The 27,270-nt window shown below is 42.9% G+C and overlaps 1 protein-coding gene across 1 annotated transcript; it reads left to right on the forward strand.

Annotated features, from left to right (window-relative positions):
- The first annotated feature begins 19,113 nt into the window (after positions 1-19,113).
- LOC147897429 (expansin-A10-like) lies at positions 19,114-21,345 on the forward strand. Its single transcript, XM_087380453.1, has 4 exons — positions 19,114-19,210; positions 19,790-19,946; positions 20,066-20,360; positions 20,470-21,345. The coding sequence occupies exons 2-4, from the start codon at positions 19,796-19,798 to the stop codon at positions 20,771-20,773; spliced, it is 750 nt and encodes a 249-aa protein (XP_087236579.1). The 5' UTR covers positions 19,114-19,210; positions 19,790-19,795; the 3' UTR covers positions 20,774-21,345.
- The last annotated feature ends 5,925 nt before the right edge of the window (positions 21,346-27,270 follow it).

The raw sequence follows: 27,270 nt of genomic DNA on the forward strand, positions 1-27,270 counted from the left end.
GAGATACCTTCTTTTTTGTGTGGTCTTGGAATGAAGGAGGAGTCGAGGATGAGGAATCAATGTGTACAGGAGAGGGAGAGAGTTTGTTCGACGGTGGACATTTTGAAAAATCTGATCACTTTTGAGAGGGAGAGCAGAAGGAGGAGGGCTCCCTTCCGCGCGTCTTCATGATGCCTCAGCTATGTGCAGCACAGGTGATCCTCCAACAATAGGATGATAGAACTAAAACTGGCAACCGCATTGAAGCTAAGGAATCAGAAGAGTTTCATTCAAATTGGCTCCTACCAGTTATTAAGTGTGGTAGCAAGCCATACTTACAACCACTACAAAAAGTGTTGATTAGTGTACCACCCAATCATGCTTATACCCTCCTACACTTCTCTTATGATCTTCTCTTATGATGTTCATGATATTCAAGCATGATCATTTCACAAATTTTTATAAATTTGAGGCATCATACATGCATGTAAAAGAAACAATGATAGTTTACTTCAAATTGCAAGAAATTTAAAGACATTTTATGTGAATGTACAAGCACTTAAACTAATTCTACAAAAGTATTGAAAAAATTCAATAATGTTTCATTTGCTCATATTATGTTCTAAAAATCTTTTATTGCATTGAACTGCATACTTTTTCATTATATTTTCCTTGCATCCCAAAATAAGAAGTTTGAGCGTCTAGTTCAGTGAATATTATATATTCTATGTAATGTTTTTTTACAAGAACCTAAAATATTGTATATTTTAGCCTTTTGAAAAATTGCTACTCTAAAATTTATGCTCATTTTTTAAAAAACAACCAAATTTTCCCTAATGTTGAGAGAAACTTGAATGGAAAACATTTACAATTACCCAAACCATCTGTAATAGTGTTTTCTCTTCCACTTGACCGCTTTCATTGCCAGTAGACGTTGGTCCGACCTTATTTAAATCACAAACACATGATCCGATTGGAATCCGAAAGTAAGCATCCGACAATCTTCAGTTTATAAAGAGATGGAGCCTAGAGGGCCCAATGTAAGGGGGGCTAATGTCAAGTGGCAGCATTTCATTGGTTGTCAGTTCAGTGCCGTGCCTAGCCTTGCCTGCGTGTGCACTCCAACTGCAATCGTTAGTAGATGAAAAGCCTCTCAAGGAGTTATCTTGCCACATCAGCTGCCTGATGCTGCTACAGGCTACCAGAAGGACGCACAATCGGACAAATTCTATGTCATGTGCCCAAAGTGACAGAAACCTTAACTTTTTACCTCTCAAATGAAAAAATATATGTAGAGGAGCAGTAGATCACGTAGTTTGGGCGTTCCCCACTACTCATGTTTGAATCCCTCAGTATGCCCCTCTGCTGCAATAGCATAGGCCACAAGCTATTGACCATGGTGTGTGCGTGGGAGGGTGTGTGAAAAAAAGGAAAAAGAGGAAATTTTAGCAAAGATAAATCTCATATGTTTCATTGTACATATTTGCCAGATTTTTTGTAAGCACAAAGGGGTGCCATGCAAAAAACCAGCTCTTACAATTCACGTTCCACTTGAGAGCAAACTCTGCCATGCAATATCCAGTAATAAATTAAACCTTATACTGTAAAATGGGCCTCCTAAACTTAAAAATCCATGCCTAGACATTCCAAGGTAGACAAGGACATGAATGTTTTTGGTCCTAGGGATGGGTGTAATGCCACACGGGAGGTGAATCCAAAAAGATGTTTCATCCCTATTCCTATCCTCTTGTTGTCCCACATGTGGCTCAAAGTAAAAAGAAACTAGGATGGGTTCAAAGCAGTCAAGTGTGAAAGGACCATGTGCCCCTAATCGTGACAGATGCAAATCTGATGCACACATGTGCCCGATCTATGTATGTAGAAAGGTAAATCTTCCGGAGTGAAGACTGGTCTGATATACTCAATTTGAAACGGGAACTGTGTGATGGTTGAGAAGGCCGTTGGATTTAAAGCTTGGAAGTTGGAAGCCGTCCTTGCAACTTGCAAGCTGCAGCCTTTTGTGGAGCTTGGATTTCTTCCTCACCGTTTGATGAAGCTGGCTATATGGATTAATAAATAAAGTCTCGTTGCAGGCCCAGCTTGATCGCCGCTGATTGCGGGCACAGAAACTCCCTCCAGTCCACCGGTGGCTGCACCATCTTGCATTCAATTCTTTGTTAGCCGGATTGGTGCCTGATTGCGGAAAGTGGGCATTTGGGCGTCCTCCTTTCGTCCTACTTTCTGCACGATATGTATCCGTCTGGTTTACCCCTTGTCCCCACTCTCCCTCCACCACAGAAATTGCGAAGTTTTCATCCACAGTCACGAGTCACGACTCACGGCACATGCAACTGCCGCCCTTTTGATCGTCATTTTTAGTTATCAGCTCCCCAACGTTCTGTCCTTTCTGACAAAGCGGTCACCACGCTCTGGCAAGCTGCCTCTTTCCAAATTGCCACTGGTCAGTATTCAGGAGGCAAACTCAGTATCAGTACGATTATAGACTACTAAATACATGTCATCTGGGTGGAATCGGAGATGAGAATCGAGATCCACAGTAAAACAGTGCCGACACTGACAACTACGTCTTAAAAAAACCTTGCTTTTGTCTATTTCGACCTGAGACTTCACTCCACAGTACAAAGTCTTTTTCACCTGCAGGCTGCAGTGCTCCTTCCCGCCTATTGCAAGGCTGCGACATATCCCAGCATCGACTAGAAAGTTGAAACTACTCAATTTCATACGAATCGGCTTGTGGCTAAAGTTCGCAGTCCGACGCATTGTTAGATTGTACAGTCATCAGGTAGCCGCTTGGTACCGGTACATATTGTTGGACTGGACAGACGATTCGTAGTAGACCAATTGGGCCGAATGCAGCTGACCGGCTGTAAAGTTTTCTCCCGGTTACTTTTCAACAGAATATTGATCGTGATTGGAGTCGGACTAGGTACTTTAAATCTCTTTTCGTTTCGATTGGTTGATGGTTTGAAATGGCTGGGGGTTACTATCCTCAAAAAGGCAGTGGCATGTGCTATAAAATAAATGGATATGAACGTCCTCCATTCATGATCGGAGAGGCAGATTTGCACGAAAGCTTTGTTAATGCGAGCACCTGGTGGAGTCCATACATCGCCACCACCAAGATTTACGTACACTCGGATTCCAGCGGTTTGAGGCTGAGCATGTGATGGTCCTAATAATTATCTGTAAAGTTTTGTTTGAACATCCAAAGGGCTCCACTACATATCAATTTCAATGGTCACTCGTGGAAGTTGTAACGGTTCAAGAATCAAGATGACTACTTTTTCCCCGACTTCCCAACATTAACATGAAATGTACTACCTCAAAATATGGTCGTTGATCTCATCCATGAGTTCCATGCCTAACACTTTTGGGGCAATATGAGTGTTGATAGTGGGTTTTTAGTTGGTTGAGGTAGAAGCTCTCAAATGGTGCACGTTCAATTCCTTGAGTTGCTAGAGCATCACACTTGCTTTCATAGTGTAGAGCAAAGAGAGGGCAGTACTAATCAAATTTCTCCTTCGGTTGATATCTCTTTCTTAAGTCGGAAAAGGCAACCAATGAACATAGAAAGCCTTGAGGGAGAGATTGAACTCTAAAATGCCCACGTTCACATTTTGAATGCCTTACATTGCCAACATATTGAAGAGGCCTACTGTAATGAGATCTTGTATGCATTACTATACCATGGAATAAATCTAGGAAAAGCAAGGAGGTATGCACTCATAAGATATCTTAATTGTTTGGAAAGGGCTCTTCCATGGAGGATAGAGAGAAAGATAAAGAAAGGGCCTTTTCATGCAGGCCCAAGAGAAAGAAAGCAAGGGGTGGGACGGCATTAATAACAAAGACTAACATTTGGAAAGGAACAGATGATGCAAAATTGTGAATTGATCAATTATATTTGCACTAAGAGTTGTTAATGGTAAGAGCATATTTGCAATTACTATCAGACGATTGATTTACATTTACACTAAGAGTTGTTAATACTAAGATACCTAGTTTGGGTAGAGCTTACATGACCCTTCATTATAGATAGACGAGCAATATTTCATTATTATTTGAGAAAATCTTTAAGCAAGGTCCATACTCCTCTAACATAATATGGGCTTGCTACTAGATCTTGAGCAGTGGTTGGTAGTTACAAGTCATATACTAGCACTACTTCGATGACATGGTGCCTGCATACTTCTTGTACCCTTCAAGTATAAAATGATAAAAGGACCCTTCAACTCTAAGTATGTAAAGGCAATGTCCAAAGAAAAATGTTCCACTCAAGTAATATTATATAAATGGATTTAGTTGTGAGAAGTTGTGATGCACAACCAACTCTAATGAAGAGGATTGGAGCAATTCTATTCTGTTCATTATAATAGTTTGTATTTTTGCTTTTCATTAAGTTCTTTAAGTTGATATGGTGTCAATGATGTTGAATATGAAGTAGGAGCTTCCATTTTCTTTTTTGTTTTCTATAACGCTTTTTCATCTAGAGGACATTTGTAAAATTGAAGTTCCACTTAAGACACTTGACATTGTCATCCAATTTACTCTTCTATTCCAAAAGGTGAATAGATCATGTGATTTTTTCAAACAACCACAAATAATGCCTTTGCTCTCTAAAAACTATCACTTTTAGTAATTGAAGGAAACTAGCGAGCTTATAAGTGAAAGTAGATCTAAAAACATGTCAAATTTGATCAGATTATGGCCAAAACTAAAAAAATAGTCATGGAAAGAGTTACAAGAGAGATATTTTTGCAAAACGTGTAGGAAAAAGTCAAAATGGATTTACATGTTTGCATTTAATCTTCTGACTAAGAGTGACTAGCTTATTGTCAAATGTGCTAAAATGGGCATATCCAGCTAATGTATGAATTGTGCTCAAGTGAGATAAGGGTCGAACTTTCCTTTGAAGGTCGTAACCTTTTCCTTAGTACTTGATGGCAATTCAAAGAAGCTACAACTAAACGATTCCATTTTTCTCAGAAGCTCTGGCTGTAGGCCATGGTTCACCAGTTAAAAGAAGCCCCACTCTTCACATACAGTGCACAACCAGTCGACCATGTGACTACGCTCTTCCTTATTGTGGTGGGAGACAAGCGTAGAGAGATCAAAGGCGGGAAGCTCTAATTCAGGGAGGAAAGCATCATGGGGATCCTAAGGGCGAATTGTTTCAGGTTGGACAAATTGGGGGGCAAAGTTCGAGCAGAGTTAGCGAGGGCAGCGATGTCGCTGAGGCTATTGAGGGAGAACAAAGATGCAGAGAGATCAATGTTACGGGTTCAAAAACTTCTCGAGCTTCAATTCATTCGTGATCACAGTCACATCATCCTCCGCAGAAGATCTGACATCCCTACAACTAGTGGTGGGGGAGGCCCAGGGTTTTTGAATAACGGAAGCCTGTGACAACCTAGCAAGCCTAGGCAAGGAGCTCTTATATCGCTTGCACATAATAGAGATTGGGTCTTTGGTGCAATGAAATCTACTTACAGGAAGGAGGAGCAGACCTTCACAAGGCTCCTTATAGACAAGGACCCTGACATCCTCATCTATTACCACTATAGTGTAGATCCAGCTGAGCGCCTCGGCATCTACTTGTATTCTAAGCCTGCCTGCAACCCTATCTGAAAGGTCGTATATATCACAAACAGGCATGGCAACACCATTCACAAGCATGATCGAATGCCTCCCTTCCTCACGATAGTAGACCTCACTGGGCATCTCCACAGTAGGAGAAAGTCTAGTGGGCATAGATGTTGCCACAGATGTTGTCAAGTATGCTCCCATCATGGGTGGCACTGGGGACTTCGCCTAGCTAAGAAGAATAACAACAGCGTGATTTTGACTCAAGAGATGTTCAAGTCTGCAACTGAATTTTACATAGATCTATGGAAGGCCAAGTTGCTTGGGATACATACTAGGATGGTGAGATATGGACCATTCAATGTGAGCGAATTCATGGATGGAGGCCTCCATTTTGAGTGGTGTGCGAGTTGATGATTATCATCTTGCCCTCAACATTGGAAGGTTGAAGGATCTGAGCTTGTGCCATATTCGCAATGCACAATTGCAGTTGATGAACGAATGTCTGCTGTTCAAGGCTAGTCTATATGCATTCAGACAAGTAACACTACAACACAAAGCAAGTATAGACGCGCTTGGTAGACGCGCAAAATAGCGGGCGCGTCTATAGGCGTTTCTTTAGAAGAGGAATTACGGGCACGTCTAAAAGCGCGTCTAACAACTCGTCTACTTGCGCATGTATTAACACGTCTAATTGCACGTCTAAACTGAGAAAATACTGGCGCGTCTATAGGCGCATCTATTTGTGATCTATTTGCACGTGTATTAGCGCGTTTACACTGAGACTCAGACGCGCATTTAGACGCATAGATAGACACAAACCAGAGAATACAGAAAGTGAGATTTTGGTGTACATCATTGCTTTCCAAACATTGCCCATGATTACCAAAGCACATAATTTTTTGCAAGCCCACATATACAAGAATTAAGTGAGATGAGGAGAATGAGACAATATGTAATATATTTTGCCAATATCAATTATGGGGCTACGGTTCAATCTCATCCTCAATGAGATCAACCCTTGCCAAAATATCTACTTCAAAATCCAAACAAGTGTTTAGATCTACAAATACATTCAATCCACTACTACTTGTGCCACTCATGTGCTCATCGAAATCAACATCTCGAATGGTAGGCTCGTCCTCATGGGTAATGGCCTCAATATCTGTATCTCCTATCTCATGATCATCCTCCTCTCTCGTATCACGGTCATCATCACGTCCATGGCCATGATCATCCTCCATACGCTCCATATTAGTAAATGTACTATACATCACTTTGGAACGTGGCATAATAGGTATGACATGCCACCATCTATTATTATCCACCATTGGTTGATAGACAACCTAATTCAAACACAAATACAATCATGTTATTTTTCTTGCATCAAATATTTAAAAGCGAGTATTTTTATATGTGTGCACAGTACCTGTTCACATTGTTGCGGTAGTACTAGTGTGTCCTTCCTACTTTGCCAAAACTTTGTGGAGTCAATAGTTACAAAGCCACTTGCATGGCATTTGATTGTTGCATTAGGGCCTCTTTCCACCACGTCCTTAAACCACTTTACATCCAAAACATACACAAAGAAGCGTCGAAGGTCAAGCATAATAATATCTTGGATTATGCCACAATAATCATCCATGGCTCCATTGGCTCCCTCAAAGCTAGCAATGACGCCGCAGTCTTGTGTGTTTCTCTTATCATCAATCCGTTGTGTTCGAAAATGCTTGCCCTCACACCATATAGCATTGAACATAGTGCACTACACCAAGAAAAAATCAATTAAATAAGCAATCTAAATTATTGAAAGCTCCTAACTTATGCATAAGATTCTATATACCGACCTTGCTCATGCATCCCCTAGCATACTCCCATTCTTCCATTGTGATATGCATCCCCTCGTCCTTCTCTGCTTTCTCCATTTCATCAAGTAGCCAATCCACATGAATATCCTTTGGAAGTGCTCTTAGATACTGAGGGTATGGCACACGAGATCCGTGGTGTGTACGAAAGATGGCCCTTTCTTCTTGTCTTCTTGCCTTTGCATCCTCGTATCTTGTCACCCATCTTTTCATCACATCACTATTAAGCACACAAAAGAGGTTGATACTATTATGCAACTCCGTGTCTATTACTTTGTTGCGTCCTTTCCCTTGAGGCACAATAGAGGTCATCCTTAGGTCTTCATCATCTCTCCATAGTCGTGGGAGAGAGCTATCCACATCAACAAGAAACTCAGAAATATATACAAGTGACTCTTGTACCAACCAACCCTCGGCCATGCTACCTTCGGGTCTTGCATTTTGTCTCACGAAGCCCTTCAAGGTCTTCATGAAGCGCTCGAGGAAGAACAACCATCGTGCATGTATAGTACCGCATATAGCAATCTCATCCACCAAATGCACTATGAGATGTAGTTGGCTTGTGAGAATAGAACGTGGAAATGTCTCCTCCACTAAACAAACCGCCTCCACTGACATAACTCGAGCATTCTCAAGCGTGGTGGGATCTATTTCCTTTGAGCTCACATACCTAGAAATGAAAAAGTATAGCATATTAGCAATATGCATTCAAACTTGCACGGAGCATTGATACGCATCATATTTTGTATCATGTAAAGTACCTCACAAGCTCGCCCATCTTGTAAATACAATCTTTCACGTCCTTCGATGCACTACGTGAAATGCTAGTAGGTAGTATGAACTGAACCCACGAGAAGGTGGTTGATTAGTTGCTTATAATTATGCACATAAAATACTTACTTGGAGCATCTTGTGCCAATCATGAGATTTCAAGCCATATAATTGCTCTACACCTCTTTTCTTGCTCTTTGTAAAGGCTCCCTTCAAACACCTCATGCATCCAGTGGGAGTACGAATTGTAGTAATAGCGCGCTTCACCATCGCCATCTCTAGCTTTGATAACATCCACGGTGCACGAGGTAAAAAAACACGCCCATTTGGTCTCTCTTGAGGCCAAGCTTCACGCATCCTCCCTGTGGTACGTAGATCCTCCCTTATGCCTGCCGAATCTCATGTCCCATTCAAATGCTCCCAAATGGTAGATGCCATATTCTTGAAGATATGCATGGGATCAAGCAGGTGATTGATCTTGAGGTGGGACCAATATGGTAAACGATAAAAGATGGAGTATCTAAACAAAATAAAGTGTTAGCGGGCAATCTTTACTTTCAGCCAATATAGCCAATCTTTACTTCCAGCCAATAGTTACAAACCATTACCGGCTCATGCCAAGTGGTGGAGGAGTCATGGAACTGTCCCAAATTCTCATCCAATCTCCCGCGGTGAGTGATTGTGGGAGGACTTCATTCCAAGGGGCAACATATCTAGGATGATCAGGTGGGAGAAATCGATGGTGATTCTCATAGATGACCTTATTCAATGCATTTGCCCGTGAGGCAACTAGCAAAGGACCACAAACAGGACATGCATGGTAACCCGATGTAGTGAGACTTAAACAATAGATGCAATTAAGAGTGGAAGGTAGGTTTAGGGTGCCACATCCTTTGCCTATTCATAATTAAAAATGCAATGCTTACCTGAACACTCGCCATAGCCTGGGAAGTCATGCATCGTCCACATCAAGACTGCTTTGCAGTTGAAGTCTCGTGACGAGGGAGGCTTGCTCACATCATGCACCTTTATACCTCTCCAAAGTATCTCTAGCTCATCAATCAAAGGCTCCAAATAAACATCAGGGTTTTTGACTTTATGTTTCCCTGGAATTAGAAGGGACAACATAACATGTCCTTTCTTAATAGCCATAGAGGGTGGAAGATTGTAATTCACCAATACCACTGGCCATACACTGTAAGAGGTGCTTTTGAGACCAAATGGGTTCACACCGTCCATACCCAATCCAAGTCTCAAGCTCCTAGGTTCTTCCTTGAAGCTTGGCCATGTGTCTTCAATATGCTTCCACGCAGGAGAGTCCGCGGGAGTTCTCCACTTGCCATCGGTTGAGCGATGGGAGGAATGCCATGACATGAGCTCTGCAATAGATTTGCACTTGAACATATGTTGGATGCGAGGGATTATGGGAAAATGTCGCAATACCTTACGAGGCACATCCAAGGTTTTGAGATCTGCTCTATATCTTGCCTCTCCACAAGTAGGACACTCTCTTGCATCCTTATGTAGTCCACGAAACAAAACGCAATCGTTGACACATGCATGGATGCGCTTGTAATCTAATCCTCCAAGAGAGGTCACATGTTGCCTTGCCATATCTCTTGAGGTCGGTAGTTTATTCTCCCTTGGAAGCATTTTACACAATAGCCTGCACGTGAAGACCATAAATGAGGAAAAGCATTCGAATAATTGACCCACTAGCATAATTCACCATGTTTGCAAAATAGACTTTAAAGCTTACTTGAGTAATGCATTCAAACTTGCATTGCTCCATCCATAGATGGTTTGCAAGTTTAGTAACTCAAGGGAGGCACGTAGAACAGAGAATGTGCACCCCTCAAACAGTGGAGTCGATGCTGTAGTAAAAAGATCATCCTGCTCCATGCTATCATCCCTCCCTTGATGGACATATAAATCCCGCACCATATCATCAAACACCTCCTCCTCCACAGCTTCATGAGGTAATGGCGGAGGGCTACTATCACCATCACTACATGCATCCGTAACGGTCCCTCCTGAATATCCCACCTCATATCGCCGACGCTTCGCCTCCTCACGGCGAGCATAGGGTAACATATGCGGGTGTGGCACTGCATCCTGTATCAAATTAAAACAGGATCACATCCTGTATCAAATTAAAATGGGATCATAACTCAAACATATGAACACCCATAGCTATCTCAATCAACCTTAACTTACAAACCCTTACCCTGTTTATGGTCACATCCCATTCTCCATACTTTGAGATATGATTGAGTGTAATCCTGCGTGCACGATACATGTTTCCTTGACATCGATCACACAGACATTTGATTTTTTGCTCCAACCACATTTCGCGATGGTGGATACGGAGGGATTCATCCTCACTGGAGCTACTTGTTAAAGATGAAGACATCCTACAAACAAACAACCCACCAAATTTGCTCTTCTTCAAATGTTTAATTTAAAACTCTGTGTCGCGTTTAAAGGCGCGTGTATATTCGCGTCTAATAGCGCGTCTAAAGGCGCGTCTAAACGTGTGTCTACACTGTGTATTTAGACGCACCTATAGACACGCTATTAGACGCGAATATAGACGCGGCTTTTAAACCTGCTTTTTAGCGCGCCGCACGCTTTGCTTTTCTTCACATTACTTATACTTCGCGCGGCTTGCTTCCTTCCTTATTAGCAGATCCATAGTTTCGACGCTTAAGAGGAAGGCTCACATACTTACTTCCAAGCTTACACTTAAGAGGAAGACACCCACACTTACTTCTAAGCTTAAAGGAGAGGAGGACGAACAAGAAGGAGAAGCAACTTTGAAAAAGAAAGAAGAACCTTCCATACCTCTATCCAAGTAAGTCTTTTTGCAGTTGATCTTGTTTGGAAGTTTGCTCTCTTTAGATTTGTACTTTCTTGTATCCAAGAAGCGCATGATCTGGGTATCAGTGTCACGTTTGTGTGTCGGGCGCAATGTCCTTTTCTACTTTTGAGAAATCTCGTCTGTCAGAGCGCATCTAAGAGCGCGTGTACAGGCGCGTCTAAACGCGCGTCTAGTTGTTTGCAGACACAGACAGACGCTCTGTTAGATGCTCTTTTAAACGCTCTATTAGACGCTCTGCTAGACGCTCTGTTAGACGCACTGTTAAACGCTCTGTTAGACGCGTCTATAGACGCGCAAAATAAACGCTCTATTAGACACTCTGTTAAACGCTCTATTAAACGCTTTATTAGACGCTCTGTTAGACGCGTCTATAGACGTGCTCCGACAGTCAGCCTCTCTTCCCTTTCCTAATAGATTTCTTTCCTTGTTTCTAGTTCAACATGTGGGGTGGAAGCGCTTCCAGCTCACCTGATCCCCGAGAATCTATTTGGAAGGACTTATATAACCTTTTAGGGCACCCTCCTAGTCTTGCGGAGTTATACGGGTATATGACGGGTACTCTAAACACTCCCCAGAAGTCGGCACTACAGACTCCAAACCACCCCACAGCGCCTGAGATCACCCCAGCGGAGTCAGCACAGCCGTCTTATGCTCCTTCCCCCATGCCGTCTTATGTCCCTTCTGCCATCCCATCTTATGTCCCTTCCCCCATGCCGTCAGGAGGTCCTTCTGTCTCGCAGAGCCGTCGACGTACTCCTGTGCCGTCGAGACTCGGTTCTCCAGCTATGGGTGGTCAGCGTAGTCTCGTGCAGTCTCCAGCTACGAGTGGCCAGCGTACGAGCTCGACACGACAGGGTAGCAGGCGTAGTAGCAGGGAGAGCGGTGGGGGATGCATGGCACAGTGCTTTGGGCCATGTGGCGGTGAGGAGGAGGATGATTTAGATGATTTAGACGTGCCTCCGGGTGATGGTACGATTTATTATGACATCACTCAAACAGGAGGCATCTTGATGGATGCGCGGGGGAAGGACATCATGGCCTTCATGTGCTCTGTAATTGCTAACAATTACAGAGATTGCTTTACCCACTACAAAGACCAGCCAAAGAGGTTGGCTGATGAGACCCTCACCGCTGTTCGCTCTAGGTATCCTAACCCCCCCAATCGCCAGTTCACAGATAAATGGGCCAAGTCAAAGATTGTTACGATACTTGGCAATAAAAGATCTTCGCTTAAGAGGCAGGCACTAGCGGAGCTTGCTAGGCTTGAGGCAGGTCAACCACCAAGGGGCCCGCCCCACACTGCTCACAAGCGTGAGTGGAAGAAGGCAATGAAGTCAGCGAGGGAGGACCCTAATCTGCAGCACGTGGAGGCACGGAGGATCCAGATGGAGGAATATGGAAGCGCACATTTTGGAGCAGGGGGTATTGAATCATGGGAGGCCCAATTTGTAAGTATCGATCTCAAATTATATTGCTTATGTAGTTTATTAGGAGGTTGTTTCTTTGTACTAATCCCCCCGCAAAGTGTGTTGTCATGCAACTTGAGATCGTGGGCAGATACCCTACTCCTGTGGAGATAGCCTACCACCGCCACCATCGTAGAGGAGATACATGGAGGCACTTCTATGATGACGGGTTGATTACTGAGGAGCAGTATACCCGGGCTACTGGAGCGGCCCCCGAGGTATTTGAAAGTAATTAAATAATGCCAAAATTATAAGTAAAGATTTGATTTTTCATACATTGATATATGTTGTCCCTTGTTTACAGGCCCGTGCACACGACGATGAGGAAGAGGAGGAAGGAGGCGCATCAGGGAGCGCAGAAGGGAGCGTGGAAGGGAGCGAGGACCTGGAGAACATAGATTAGTCGTACAAGTAGTGCTAGCTACTCTTTTTTGTACTTAAAGCTACTGGCTTGGCTTTGTGCCTCTTGTATATACACTCCTCTTATTTTTTGTACTTGAAACCACATGACGTGGCTTAGCTTCGTGCTATATGTATATACAAGCACTTTTTGAGCTTTCAATTTTATTGCGTTTTGGAGTTGTAATGTTTTATTTGGAATTGTAATTAAAATGCGGTTGGCTGTAAGAATTGAATTACACAATGTGGATATGGGATTCTTGTAACTATATAGCATACACAACATACACAGCATTCTCTAAAATTAAAAATAAAAAAAAATAAAGCGCGTTTATCAGTGCGTTTAAAAACGCGTCTATATACGCGTCCGTCTGTTCGATATGTGTCTATATTGGCGTCTATAGGCACGTTTATAAGCGCGTCTATTTATGCGTCTAAATGCGCGTCTATACACGCGTGTGTCTGATATATAGACGTGCAATTAGATGCGGGTCTCCAGACGCAAAAATAGACGCGCAAATAGACGCGCCCGTAAGTTTTTTATTTAGTTCAGTAAATGCGTCTGTGCGCGCGTCTATGGGTGCTTTGCCTTGTTGTGTAATAACAAGTTGAGGATAAAATAAGAATGAAGTACAAGAAAGGCCTGAGACAATAAGCATTATCTTTTACTGGGTAGCAACCTCTCACAAGAAACTTTACCTTGGAGATGAGTTGAAGAGAGATTGTGTTTGTTTGGTTGATGCTAACTTGAGAACAGTAGGAGATCTTTGATTTACGTGCCCAGTACTCTACGCTACAAACATGTCCATTGCCTTAACACCATGTTTTACATTGCTTTATTGTAGTATTTAAATTTCATAAACAAAATTAGAATTGCTCATAGTTGAATCTTGTTCCTGCCAGATTTGTCAAACACATGAGTAGACTTGGCTAGAAAGAGTAAGTTTTTTCAATAAGAATTTGGTTTGTGAGCCATATCGAATTGTTATTTTATCATCAAGACAGGATTGATAAAAGCAAGGTTTTACAAGTCCTCTACCAAATTTGAATTTTACCACCCTCATGTGCTTTGCTCATTCTCTATTTGTGTGCGTAGGTTAAAAAGGGAGTCATTAGAAAGATGTGGGCTTTACAGCTAATATTATGCAAAAATACGAGTACGACTATTGACATCTAGGGAATATGCTAGTATCTTATCCATTGGCAAGACTTATTCTCGGTGCTAATATTCTTGGTGTTAATATTCTCGGTACCCAAGGAAGGGCGCGTTCCCTCGGATTATAACTCTTTGGGGAAGAAAGAGCGCCGCCTCCTCGCCCACACACTGTGTGGTTATAATAATTATATATTATCTATTACCATACACATATTTTCAGTTTGCTTTCAAAATTTCTTATTTTCAATCTGAATTCTTACAACATTCCTCTCTTTTGATGCATGTTCTCGATGCGAGGGAGCAAGGAAATCCAAGCTGGAGGCAACATTAAAAGATACCGACACCTTTATTCATATGATTGTAGTCCATGTGACAATATTGTATAGCCTACAATGAGGATCCGTTGTGAGCTCTTGTGAGCATCGCCTTATTCATGTATTTGTTGGGCTTCAACTCCCAAAACACACACACAATATGGCCTGGTCAATAATAAATCACCATCCTTGACATTTGCAGGGAGGATTGGGTCCTAACGGACCCTGTGTCGTGTCTCATGTCCACATTTTTATTCATTCTTTTTTTTCCTTGAAAAATTTGATAAAATCCTAAGATTCAAGTTCAATTTTGAGTTAGTAGTTATGTGCTCGATGAAATGGAAAAGCTACCTACCGTAAAGTAGTTAGATGTTCAAAAAAAGTTGACATAGCAATAATCTTTGACTTCAAGAGTTGACTGATCTTACGTGTTGAGGGAGGACACAAGTGGGGCTAAACACTTCGTTCCTCACGAAGGAGGCGTTTCACCTCAAGGTACACGTACTGGTGGAAACAACATAAGGAGAAGGCCAGCTCTCGAAGTTGAGAGAATCGGAGTATATATAATTCAAAGAGGCAAAGGATGAGGAACTGATCGGTGAAATAACCTGAGAAAGCAAAGGATGATCCGTGAAAGAACTACCCACCAGTCACCACATCCTTCATAATAACTGGTCCATCGGAGCTGGGCAAGAGGCAAGAACGTTGTCGCGGTGGGATCATGCTGCGGGCAGTGGCAAAAACTTGTCACGGTGGGATCATGCTGTAGGCTGTGCGTATCATCTTTTGAATTTTGCATGCAATTTTGAATAGCTTGTCGAACATGGACGGTCGAAGGGAAAGGAACGTCGGACTGCTGGTTGGGGGGCGTGTTGTGAACTGCCAGTGGGTGGCTTGAATGTCTCACGACTTTGAAGTTTGGCGAGCACATGGGAAGACACGGGGGCCCGGGGAAGTTAATGGAGAGCAGGTAGGCTTGGTTATCGGTGAGAGGTGCGTGCAGAGGTCCAATGGTTATTTATAATCACAGCTTTGGGAGCATTCAGTTCTCTCGGTGTAAGCGACAAATGAACAGCAAGCCGCAACAAAACTGAGGTCGTTGAACAAAGTCAAGAAGGCAGTGGCGGCTGCTCAGTGCTATAAGGCCCAAGTTTCAACCCAATGGTTTCAATTCCGAATGGTTATGCCACTCATTCCGATTCGCTAAGGCTAATCGGCGAAAACTCCACGTCGATGTGGCCCGAGCAAGCTGATTCACAACAAGTTTGATTTGCGGTTACTTTTATTACCAGAATTCTTTCGCACCGAATAACGAATTCAAAAGGAAGAGGTTCTTTCGGACCGAATAACGAATTCAAAAGGAATAGGTTGCACTCTGTAATACAATTTACTAATAGACGGCAGTTGTGATGTGAAAAGCAGGGAATGGGGATGCTTTATATAAAGAGCCTCGTTGATTCTAAATGTAAACACGAGGAATGCACTAAAGTTCAAGACACGAGCGAAAGAAAATATGACTGAATTAATCTTTGTCGACATTTACAGCACTTCAACCGGGATTCTATTGTACGAGTTGTAACCTCACTCTTAAATTGAATGAAGCAAATTCAACCAATAGTCGTAGAAGGGCTGCCAAATCGACACTTGGGAAGACCTTCGATAGTCTTGGCCCTCAAACTTTGTCTCGTCTACCGCTTGGAGATTAAACCAATGGGCACTTGGGAAGACCCCCCCCTTCCCAAAGATTTAGTGCCGGATTGATGTATTGCAGTTTGATGCAGGATCAATCCCTTGTCCCGCAGTTGAATCAGATCAAATTGGTTCTGAGAAGGCGCCTTGGATGTGGAGGTTGAGGTCCAACGAGATCTAGAAGCACTGTACGGCAAGCCGGGCTGGCTTCCTAGTATCTAACGATGAGAGGCAAGCTTGCCAAGCATCTCCCAATGAGCCCTCTTTGCCCGCTATGCAAAAAAGCCACGGAATTCATGTGCCATCTGTTGTGGAGTTGCGAGGTGAAGTATGGAGGAAAACCGAATGCTAGAAAATCGGGACTTACTGCAAAGTTTTATCTTGGCATATGATGGAGAACTGCACTGGTAGGTGATACATTCAGCCTCCCATCAACCCTTGGAGCGTGCAAGAGCATATCCTGCTCATGGTCAGGGACTATAGAAATCGAACAAATTTTGTTAAGAATATCTCGAAAGGATATAAGGAGTCTAGTATCTTGACCCAGTTGAAAGAAAACCTTAGGGACCTTAACTGGATCATAAGTGGTAAGGATCATCTTGCTAGCAGATGTCTTCTTGAGGTTTGTGGCCCATCAACAGGATGGTCGTCCGTCGTTTCCTTGTTGCTGCAGCACAGGCGACAGGAAGGATGCCTAGTCTTGTTGCCAACTTTTGTAGAAGGTCTTCCTTGGGCTCACCGCCCTCTTACTACACTCAAACTTTTCATTTTAAAAATAAATGAATAAATAAAGTAAAGCACATGAAAATTTGCAAACAAATTTGGGTACCAAATTTGGCTAGTCCAAACAAAAACAAGTAGAGTGATTAAATATCTATTGGGAAAAAGCTAAGTGTTTATCTCTATTTCTATGTATGTATGTAATGGCAGCTTCCATAGGTAGTCAATGCCTACCTGCAAAACCCAAGGGTCGAGTTTTCCCACCAATTACACATTCTACGGCTTTGAATAAGAACACATTTGCTACATGGCCTGAAACTCTCGTAGCTATTGCACATTTTTGTACATGATCCTCAATACACAATGCTCACCTTTATAAATTAATCTAGCCAATGAAAGCAAGTTAGAGCAAAATTGTGCATTTTTGCAAGGAGTGGCTTGGCCCTCAGTACATTGTACATGCTTCTACTAAATAATATTGCCATTGAAAGCCATGGTTGAGAAGCTTTCTTCCAATGTTTATGAAAAAGAGATTCAAGAAGTCTTAATTCAAGGATTTGAACATAAATCTACTAGATACATTACTAGAATGGGACATAATTGGGAGGTTTTAATGACCTCCATTAGTTTTCTTCTTTGATAGGTTGAAATAAAATCCTTTTGACATTAAATTTAGTGAACTTTGCTACACTATCTAGCAATGTACTTATGGGTAATATTGTGCATTTGAAAAGCATTTTAGTTCTATGACAATGAGTTTTAATCAATACTATTAGTTAACCACACATAAGAAGGCCAATGGTGTAGTTTTACATCGTTTGATGACATATTAGCTTGAGGACTATGCTTTTTTCTAGGGGAGAGTGATGGGATGGGCAGTATGCGTACTTAGCATTATTATTTGTTGTTTTTTACGTAAGCACTCAAAGTAACAAACCGATCGCCAAGACGTCCATTAGGGCTCATGCATCTACACTTGGATAAAATCCTTTGTCGCTTGTTTAGATATAACTAACTATGTCCCTAAGGCCACACACCTTTTTTCAAGGCATCCAAGATGGTATGCTCTACCCACCTCCACCTATAGTAAGCTTTATCCTTTAAGGCACCCATCTTTTAACACTAAGTCATTCTTGATCACTAATTAACCCTTCAAACACATTTGGTGTCCTTGCTCAATGTAAGGGCTTCCAATTAGCTCACATTTGGATGTGCACTAAGGCAACATGTGTTTTTGCATTTAGGATAAACATTACCATATTTCATGAAACAACTAAGGTATTGGCATAAGAATGCACTTGAAGGGAACGAGAACAAAAAAAATGGCCGCTATTATCGAGGCATTCCATGGCTAACATTCAACTTAAATGAGTAACTCGTACTCTTGCCCCTGTAGAGATGGAGCAAAATTTTTCTATGAGGGTGATGACCTTAGCACTTGGGCAATTAGGCAAGGGGGGTGTGTGGCCCCATGTGTGGAGAATCAACAATGAGCATTAAATGAGCAAAGCAATCCCAAGCTTCTAGTTTAACAAAGGGATGGGAAATGATGATCGAGCCAATTATCCATGCCTGGGGAAGGAAAATGCTGATCCAACCAATATTTAATACTGTTTAAACCCCTCATGAGGAGTGGGTATTCCCATTTGCGACGTTGCTTTAGGATTCACCACAACATGAAAGGCTTTAGCAAGGGGCCGATGATTTCTGGAGAAGTGAGATCAGTTCATCGAGGCCATGGGGACCTGCTTTAAGAGGATGTTTCCACTCATCGTCGCTAAGGGTCATAGTTGTTATTATCACTTTAGAGTGAGTTGGAGGAAGTTTGCATGTACAGACGAAGTGAAATTTTGCTACCGAGACGACAACGATGTTCTCCTAGTCACCGAGGAGATTTGGGGGTGGGCTTCTGGTGAGGGGGATATGTGTGGAGAATCACAACGCTGAGGCTACATGAGGAAAGGAATCCAAAGGAGAGGAAGAAGCTACTAGTGAAAGGAAGGGATGGAGATGATGATTTAACCAGTGATCCATGACTAGAGAAGGGAAATGCTGGTCCAACCAAAATCCATGTGAGGGGTAGAAAGAAGAAGTTGCTTTTTGGGCCTCAACTGCCAAACCTTTGAAGTTTTATTTAGGACCCCACTCTTGATCGGCGCGCTGCAAGCAAAAATTCAGGGACCCATGAAGTCCGTTTGTGAGCTGCAGATGCCTCAACTGCCTACATATACACTCTCTTCTCTCCTTTCCTTCTCATCAGCTATTATCCTCATGTTTGCTTGCTTGCCACCTCCTGCCTCCTACCTCCCCTCCTTTTAGTCTTCCTTCATTTTCTCCCTTCAAGGATTTGCCCATCACCTCTCCTGGTATGCTCTCTTCTTCTTCTTCTTCTTCTTCTTCTTCGACGTCTCCTGCCTTGCCCGCCCTTCCCCCCCCCTCCCTCGCTTTTATTGAATCCTTTCCATCTTTGGTCTTGCCCCGTCCAGCCTATATTGTTGGTCCCTCTTTGTTGTTTCGATAGTTTCCAACGCTTCTAGCCCGCGCATTTATCACCTGTGAGGAGAATGCTTTTTGCTGACGCTTTAGAAGTTCGAACCCAGTGCCCATTTGTAGTTTTTTCTATAAGGCGGTAGTCGCCGGTGCGTTAGAAGCTGAAGTCCTTCTCGTGCGCTAGAAGCCCAAGTCCTTCTCCTGGTTGGGAAAGAGTAAGGTAGCTGCGGGACTGTGAATGAAGACTTGGGGGCTGTTTCTGCGGATGGGTGATTACGTTTCCCATTTACTGACTTCGAACGGCGAGTAGGAGGTTAAGACTGGGAAGGTGGTTCGAACCTTCGCAGTTTATGAAAAATCTCAAGTTTCTGTTTTGTTGGTTGCACCTCTGTGACACATCTTAAGCGAGGTGAATTTCCTTGTGAGCTGAACCTTAAATCTTCCGCCTGTTGCAGACATCAATGGCTCGCTACGTGAATGGATTGTTTTCCATCTTTGTCTGCGGCCTCCTGCCGTCCGCAATGGCTGGGTACTATGGTGGCGGAGGAGACTCAGGATGGGGAAATGCACATGCCACCTACTATGGAGGAAGCGATGCCTCTGGCACAAACGGTATGGCTCTCGAAACTGTAGGAACTTTTTATGCTCGCCATGAATGAGCTTCTGCATTTTTTTATTAAGTTCTTCTATAAGATCTGATGGATCGTCCTGATGTTCTGTTCTGAAAACAGATGGAGCCTGTGGATACGGTAATCAAATCTCTGCCTACGGCACTCTCACCACTGCGCTGAGCGCCCCTCTCTTCAACGGTGGAGACACTTGCGGAGCTTGTTTCCAAGTCAAATGTGCAAGCGATGGCTGCCTGCCTGGTCAGCCTTCCATCGTGGTTACCGCTACCAATTTGTGCCCTCAAGGTAGCAATGGCGGATGGTGCGATTTCCCAAACCAGCACTTTGATCTAGCTGAGCCCGCCTTCTCGCAGATTGCCCAGATTCCATATGGCCATGTCCCGATTCTGTTCCGAAGGTAATTACTAAGGCCTCTCTCTTTTGGGCTTGGAGGCACAGGAATTTATGGTCTCTTGTTTTGAAGCAGTTGCCAGGCCCTGAATAAATTTGCCATATTCTGGTCACAGGACTCCATGCCAGAGATCTGGTGGCGTGCAATTTACCGTCAACGGCCATTCCTTCTTCAACCTAGTGCTCATCACCAACGTGGGAGGGGCTGGAGATGTGAGTTCAGTTTCAGTCAAAGGCTCCAACACAGGATGGCGCCAAATGAGCAGAAACTGGGGTCAGAACTGGCAAGACGGCAGCAATCTCTGCGGACAAAGCCTCTCATTCCAAGTAACCACCAGCGATGGCCAGACAGTCACAGCCTACGACGTTGCTCCAGCAGATTGGCAATTTGGCCAAACATTCGTGGGAACGCAATTTTGAAACTTACCATTAGAAGTATAAAATCGTGATACCAAAGGTAGTTCGACGCCGAAAAATCGGCTATTGCTACTCGAATGTTTCTGTAGGAGTATTGAATGCATAACTCCATCGCCGGAGGTCTTCCTTCTGAGCCGGATGAAGTGTTCTGCTTCCAATTCTAGGAGTATTGAGTGTATAGCTCCATCGCCGGAGGATGTCCTTCTGAGCCGGATGAAGTTTTCTGCTTCCAATTGTAGGACTAGTAAATCATCGCCGAAGGTTTTCCTTCTGAGCTGAATGAAGTTTCTTGCTGCCAATTCTTGGCGAGATGCATGCGTCTGAGGTGATATGAGTAAAAGACACCCGCGCTTGGGTACGCCCTATTGTAGTGTTTGTAGATACAGTGATCTTGCAGCGCGCAAGATCTATAGTATCGTAGAGCTTGAATGAACACTGTTGGCAATCTGCTCGGTATGGTCCATTCTGCTCAGTTATATAGTATTAATAACCTTTAACCCAAAAGGGCGAGATCGAGAGCCTTTTTGATGATGTACCTAGTTCTCTCGAAAAGAGAGAGATATTAAAATAAACATTCCGAGGCTACTCTCGAGTAATTTTTAACTGCAGTTGAAAATATTTCTTGGCCAATGTCTTTATTATAGTCTTGTTCATGAATTTGTATATTTTTCATTCAAATACTCACGCTCCCTCGTAAAATAGTAAATCATTATAATTACTTCTTAATTGGCACCAACGATCGAGGATGAATACACATGTAGGAGTGTTTTAAGATTATATTTGACTAGGAAAATGGATAATGAATTCTTCCTTCACGATTAAAAAACAAGTACCTCATTATATTCACATGTAAATTTTTTTAACTTGAAAAAAAGCAATATTGAAATTATATTTAGTGTCCCTAAAAATATATATGTATATGTAGTAAAATTTATTTTAACTTGAGGAAGATTATTAAAGATTTAGGAATAATATTCACTAAATCAATCTTAGGAAGTTAGATGATGTAAGTATTATGTTCACCAAATGCACTATACGAAAAGCGTAGTTATCACTCTCTATATAAGGTTATTGATTACTTACTGAAACATTTTCATTCAATTACATGTAAGAGCTCAAAATGAAAGATGGTTAGAGCCCCCACCAATGCCTAGTAAAGGTATGGCATATCTTAGCTTCGTTGAGCACTCGTCGAGTAATGAAATTTTAGCGTGGTGAGCTAGAGGCTTGGGAGTTAAAGACAAGTCCCCCATGCTTGGCTCCGTCACAATCTTAGTGTATTATCCTCACTCTAAGTTATGTTTGATACTGGAAGTACACACTTGAGTTGTACTTGAATACATAAGGTGGGAGTTAAGAGTTCTTCATGAGATCTTTAGAGCTTTGAGGCCAAACCCATTCCTCACCCTTTTGTTATAAACAAGTTGATGAGATCACACCAAATGTATGATGCTTGAGGCCTAAGTCACTCATTATATGAATGGATTTTTCATACTTTATGCAACATGTATGTTCAATTGCTCCTTGTAAGGTTGGGATGATAGATGATTAGAGCTTCAGGGCTAAACAACTCACGTGAATAAAAAGGTTTGTACGTCAAAGCAATTTAGGTTAGAGAGGTTGTGTAAAAGAGTTTTGTGGGGCTGTCTCATATAGTAGCTTACTTGGGCATATGGCCACTTTATGAAATTCTATGTGCATTGGCAATATTTAAGCATGTGAGTAGGAAGAGCTGAGTATTCTATGTTGCAGGGTTCCGAGGCTTTTTGTCACCTACAGATATATTGGGTTTGTCGTTGTAGTATACGTGTAGCTTAGGACCTCGAGTCGTGTTCCGGTGAGAGACGTAGGCTTAAGTGTGGTGAGTAAACATAATGCAAGCATGTGTAAAAGGCACATAAACCATTGTTGTTGGGGTAATGAAGGCTTTCGCCTTCATTGGGGGTTGTAGGGTTTAGGAGGAGTTTAAGGGTTCAGAAGGAGGTTCCAGGGTTTAGGAAGAGTTCAAGGGTTCAGAAGGAGGATCCAGGGTTTAGAAAGAGTTCAGGGTTAGAAAGAGTTCAAGGGTTTAGAAGGGGGTTCCAAGGTTTAGAAGGAGTCCAGGGTTAGAAGGAGGATTCAAGGTTCAGAGTAGAATACAAGGTGGAGAACTCGTCTCCCTCGTAGATCATGGAGTTTAAGGGTTTAGGAAAGCATAGGAGTGGGAGAGGAAGAAGGTGTAAGAGCATGGGTGAAGTAAGAGAGAGAGGAGGAAGGAGTAGGAGGGAAGAGGAGGAGGGAGAGGGAGGAGAGAGGAGGAGGAGGAGGAGGGAGGAGGAGGAGGAGGAGGAGGAGGGAGGAGGGGGAGGAGGAGGAGGGAGAAGGAGGGAGGAGGAGAGGGAGAGGGTGGGTTGCAGGGTTGGAGGAGAGTGGAGAAGGGTTGCAAGGTTAGGACATGCTTTTGGACGTGCAGTGCAAGGAAGCATGGACACTTGAGACAAATGCTTGGAATACCAATGTAGACTCAACACAATGCCCCAAGAGTGTGGGCTTCATTCCATTATGGGGTATTTATACAAGTTGGAGAGCTTCTCTCTCTGCATGTAACACAAAGTCGTTACACAAAGTTGTTACACAAAGTTGTAACACAAAGTTGTAACACAAAGTTGTGTCACAAAGTTGTATCACAAAGTCGTAACACATTCTCTCTCTTCATGTAGAAGATGTAACACAAAGTTGTTACACAAAGTTGTAACACAAAGTTGTAACACAAAGTTGTGTCACAAAGTTGTATCACAAAGTCGTAACACATTCTCTCTCTTCATGTAGACAAACTCGTAACACAAAGTTGTTACACAAAGTCGTAACATAAAGTTGTGTCTAGAAGTTGTAACACAAAGTTGTATCACAAAGTTGTATCACCTTCTCTTTCTTCATAAGTTCATGTTGGCACAGAGTCAACATACTCCCGGATCCATTTGATTACCCGTCCTCGGGTTATGGCTTATTTTGATTTCAGAGTTGGGATGCCATGTGTGTAATTCAGTGGCTATTTAGCTTGTGGTATGCGAGTCGTTCCTGTTGTAATTCTTTTGCATCACACAATTTGTAGTCAATAGTCAAGAAACTTATCTCTTCTTAAGGAGCGGTAGATGACTATGAATGTCAGAGGAGATCTCGTTGCTGAGGTTGCGGACGCTGCCATCGAATCTTCTGGGAAAGAGGTTTAGCGGGGGTCTCGTTGTGGAGGATTGGTATAAAAGGATGTTGGTCAAGAAGCTTATCTCCACTTAAGGAGGGGTAGATGACTATGAATGTCAGAGGGGATCTCGTTGCTGAGGTTGCGGACACTGCCATCGAATCTTCTTGGGAAGAGGTTTGGCGGGGGTCTCGTTGTTGAGGCTGTCATTTCTTGGTATCTTGCATACATGTTGGATGCGATTGCACCCGTAGCATTGAGCTTGCAAATTTGATATTTTTGCATATAGGAGACGGCTGTGATGTTTGGCGGGGGTCTCGTTGCGGAGGCTGCAGACTCTGTTGCCAATTCATCTTGAGCTTTGGCATAGCTTCGTGTACTGCTTGTGAATTCATTGCATGCTTTGAGAGTATGGAATGAAAGTGTGTGATACTATTTTTTATGCAATCTATGTGCCTATGCAAAATCATGTGAGTGCATGTGATGTGTCTAACTATATGCTTATTTGTGGGATTTGATAGGGAAACTAAGACTCAAACATCCCTAATGTGCAAAAAATGTGCGTATGCAGTGAGTGTGCGTGTAACAATCTAGTGCAAACTATATGTGCAAAAACGTGCATATGCGAGTGAGTGCTTGTGATACAATCTAATCCTAACTAAGGAAGACTTGGTTTCCCAAATCTTCGTTTTTGTCGGGGATGACTCGCGTGTTGATGTAGTAGCGCTTCAGTCTGCTCCCGTTTATTGTTGTGTTGAATTGCACTCCATCTAGTGTTTCAAGGAGCACAGCTCCAATGGGATTCATCTTTCGTACTCGGTAGGGTCCTTAACCTAGATACTTCAGTTTTCCCTTGTGTACTTTGGCATTGTATAACAGGACTAAGTCGCCTTCCTTGATGTTTTTAGCTTTCAGATTCCTGTCAAACCATGCCTTTCTTCGACGTTTTTCTGTTGTCATGGCATGATAAGCGACTAGTCTTGTCTCTGTATGCTTTTCCAACTGACAGAGCCTTTCTTTCAAGGACTCATGATCACCCATGCGTTCTTGTATTGCGATGCGCAGGCTTGGTATTACAAATTCGAGCGGGACCACGGCTTCAAGGCCGTACACCAATTGAAAAGGTGTGTTCCCTGTACTGACCTTGAATGTGGTTCTATATGCCCATAAGGCTGCATGCAGTTTCTCTGCCCAATCAGAACGCTGCGGTTCTACTACCTTGGTGAGGATATTGCATATGATTTTGTTTGTGGATTCTGCTAATCCATTCCCTTGGGGGTAGTAGGGTGTGCTTTTTCTATGAATGACCATGAAGCCAGACAAGAGTTCTTGGATTACCTCATTGACAAAATGTGTGCCTCTATCCGACACAATTTCAATAAGGCATCCGAATCGGGCGATCACATGTTCGTACAAGAATCTTGCTGTGCTTTTGGCATCTGCCTTTCTGACTGCCTTACATTTTGTAAAGTAATCAGTGGCCACAATGATGTAGCGTGCCTGTGTTCCTTTTGCTGCTGGATGTATGGGACCCACATAATCAATCCCCCATTTTTCAAATGGCTATTGTGCAACAACTGTTGTTAGGGGATTGAAGTCTTTGTGTTGTGGTTTAATAGTTCGTTGGCATACATCACAGCCTTTTACATATTCATAGGCATCTGCCCACAGTGTTGGCCACCAGTAGCCTGCGAGGAGAACTTTTCTTGCTGTGGCTTCCCCTTGGAAGTGTCCTCCTGCAATGCCTTCATGGACTTCACTCAGGATTGGCAAGATCTCATGAGGCATTACACATCTTCTTAATATCTGGTCCTTGCCCATCTTGTATAGTTGTCCTGCAATGAGTTGATATGGTGCAGCCTTTAGAATCAATTTTTTGGCATCTACTGCTTTCATGTCAGGGGGTGGTCTTCCTGCCATCAAGTACCCAATGATATCTCCACACCATTCTGGAACAGCATCTATTTGAAATAGTGTGGCATCTGGTAAGTCATCTTCTACGCCAGTGGCTTCTTCTCCTGTCTTGACTCGAGACATGTGATCGGCAATGTAGTGTTGGGCACCTTTGTGGACCATAATTTTGAAGTTGAATTCTTGCAGCAAGAGGAGCCATCTGGTTATTCTTCCGGTGGTACACGGACGGTTCACAAGATATAGCAATGCTTGATGGTCGGTGTAGAAGACAAAATCATTTGCGAGAAGATAGTGCCGAAATTTCTTTACACTGTACACCATTGCTAGGGCTTCTCTTTCTGTGGTTGTATAGTTGATCTCTGCATCATTGAGTTGTCGACTGGCGAAGTAGACGGGGTAGTCTTTCTTATGTTCACCCGGTTGACAAAGCACACTCCCAATTGCATACTTGGATCCATCAGTATGAACATGAAAATCAATATCCCAATTGGGAGATAGAAGGATGGGTGCTGTGATTAGGCGCCACTTTAAAAGCTCAAAGGCTTGGTCGCACTCTTCGGTCCATAAGAACTCCACTAATAATTTGTAAAGTGGTCTCGCTATCATGGCATACCGCAATATAAATCTTCTATAATAGCCGGCATGTCCCATAAAGACCTGTACACCTTTGGAATTTGTAGGAGGAGGCAATTCCATGATGATCTTGATTTTGTCCATGTCAGTTGCAATCCCATGTTGAGAGACGATGTGTCCCAAAACAACTCCGTGGGTGACCATGAACTGACATTTTGTTGGATTTAGGGAGATGCCATACTCCCTGCATTTGATTAGTACTTCTTCCAGACATTTGAAGTGGTCCTGTTTGGTTGAATGGATGCACAAATCATCCAAGAAGACCTGTAAAAACTTATTCAAAAATGACTTGAAAGCTGTGAACATGACTCGCTGGAATGTGGCTGGGGCATTACAAAGGCCGAATGGCATGACTCTATATGAAAAAATACCCCATTCTGTAGCAAATGCTGTTTTTGATTGGTCTTGAGGAGCAATTTGTACTTGGTTATAGCCACTGAAGCCATCCAAGAAGCTATAAATTTCGGATCCTGCCACCTTTTCCAACACTGTTTCTGTTAAGGGTAGGGGGTAGTGATCCCTAATTGTCGCGGCATTCACATTTTTCAAGTTTACGCATATTCTGAGCTTCTTGTTGCGTTTAGGCACAATGACAATGGGTGAAACCCAATCAGTGTGCTCTATCTCGTAGATGAATCCGGCATCTAGGAGTTTTTCCAGCTCATCATAAACCATGGTGCCATATTTAGGATTTGTGCGATAAGGTCCACATACCTTAGGGCGAGCACCTTCCCTTATAGGGATCGTGTGAACTGCCACTTCTGGTGAAATTCCT

This window comes from Dipteris shenzhenensis, chromosome 10 (genome assembly GCF_047967505.1).
Source record: "Dipteris shenzhenensis isolate YYH24624 ecotype China chromosome 10, Dip_SZ_1.0, whole genome shotgun sequence".
NCBI classification, from domain to species: Eukaryota; Viridiplantae; Streptophyta; class Polypodiopsida; order Gleicheniales; family Dipteridaceae; genus Dipteris; species Dipteris shenzhenensis.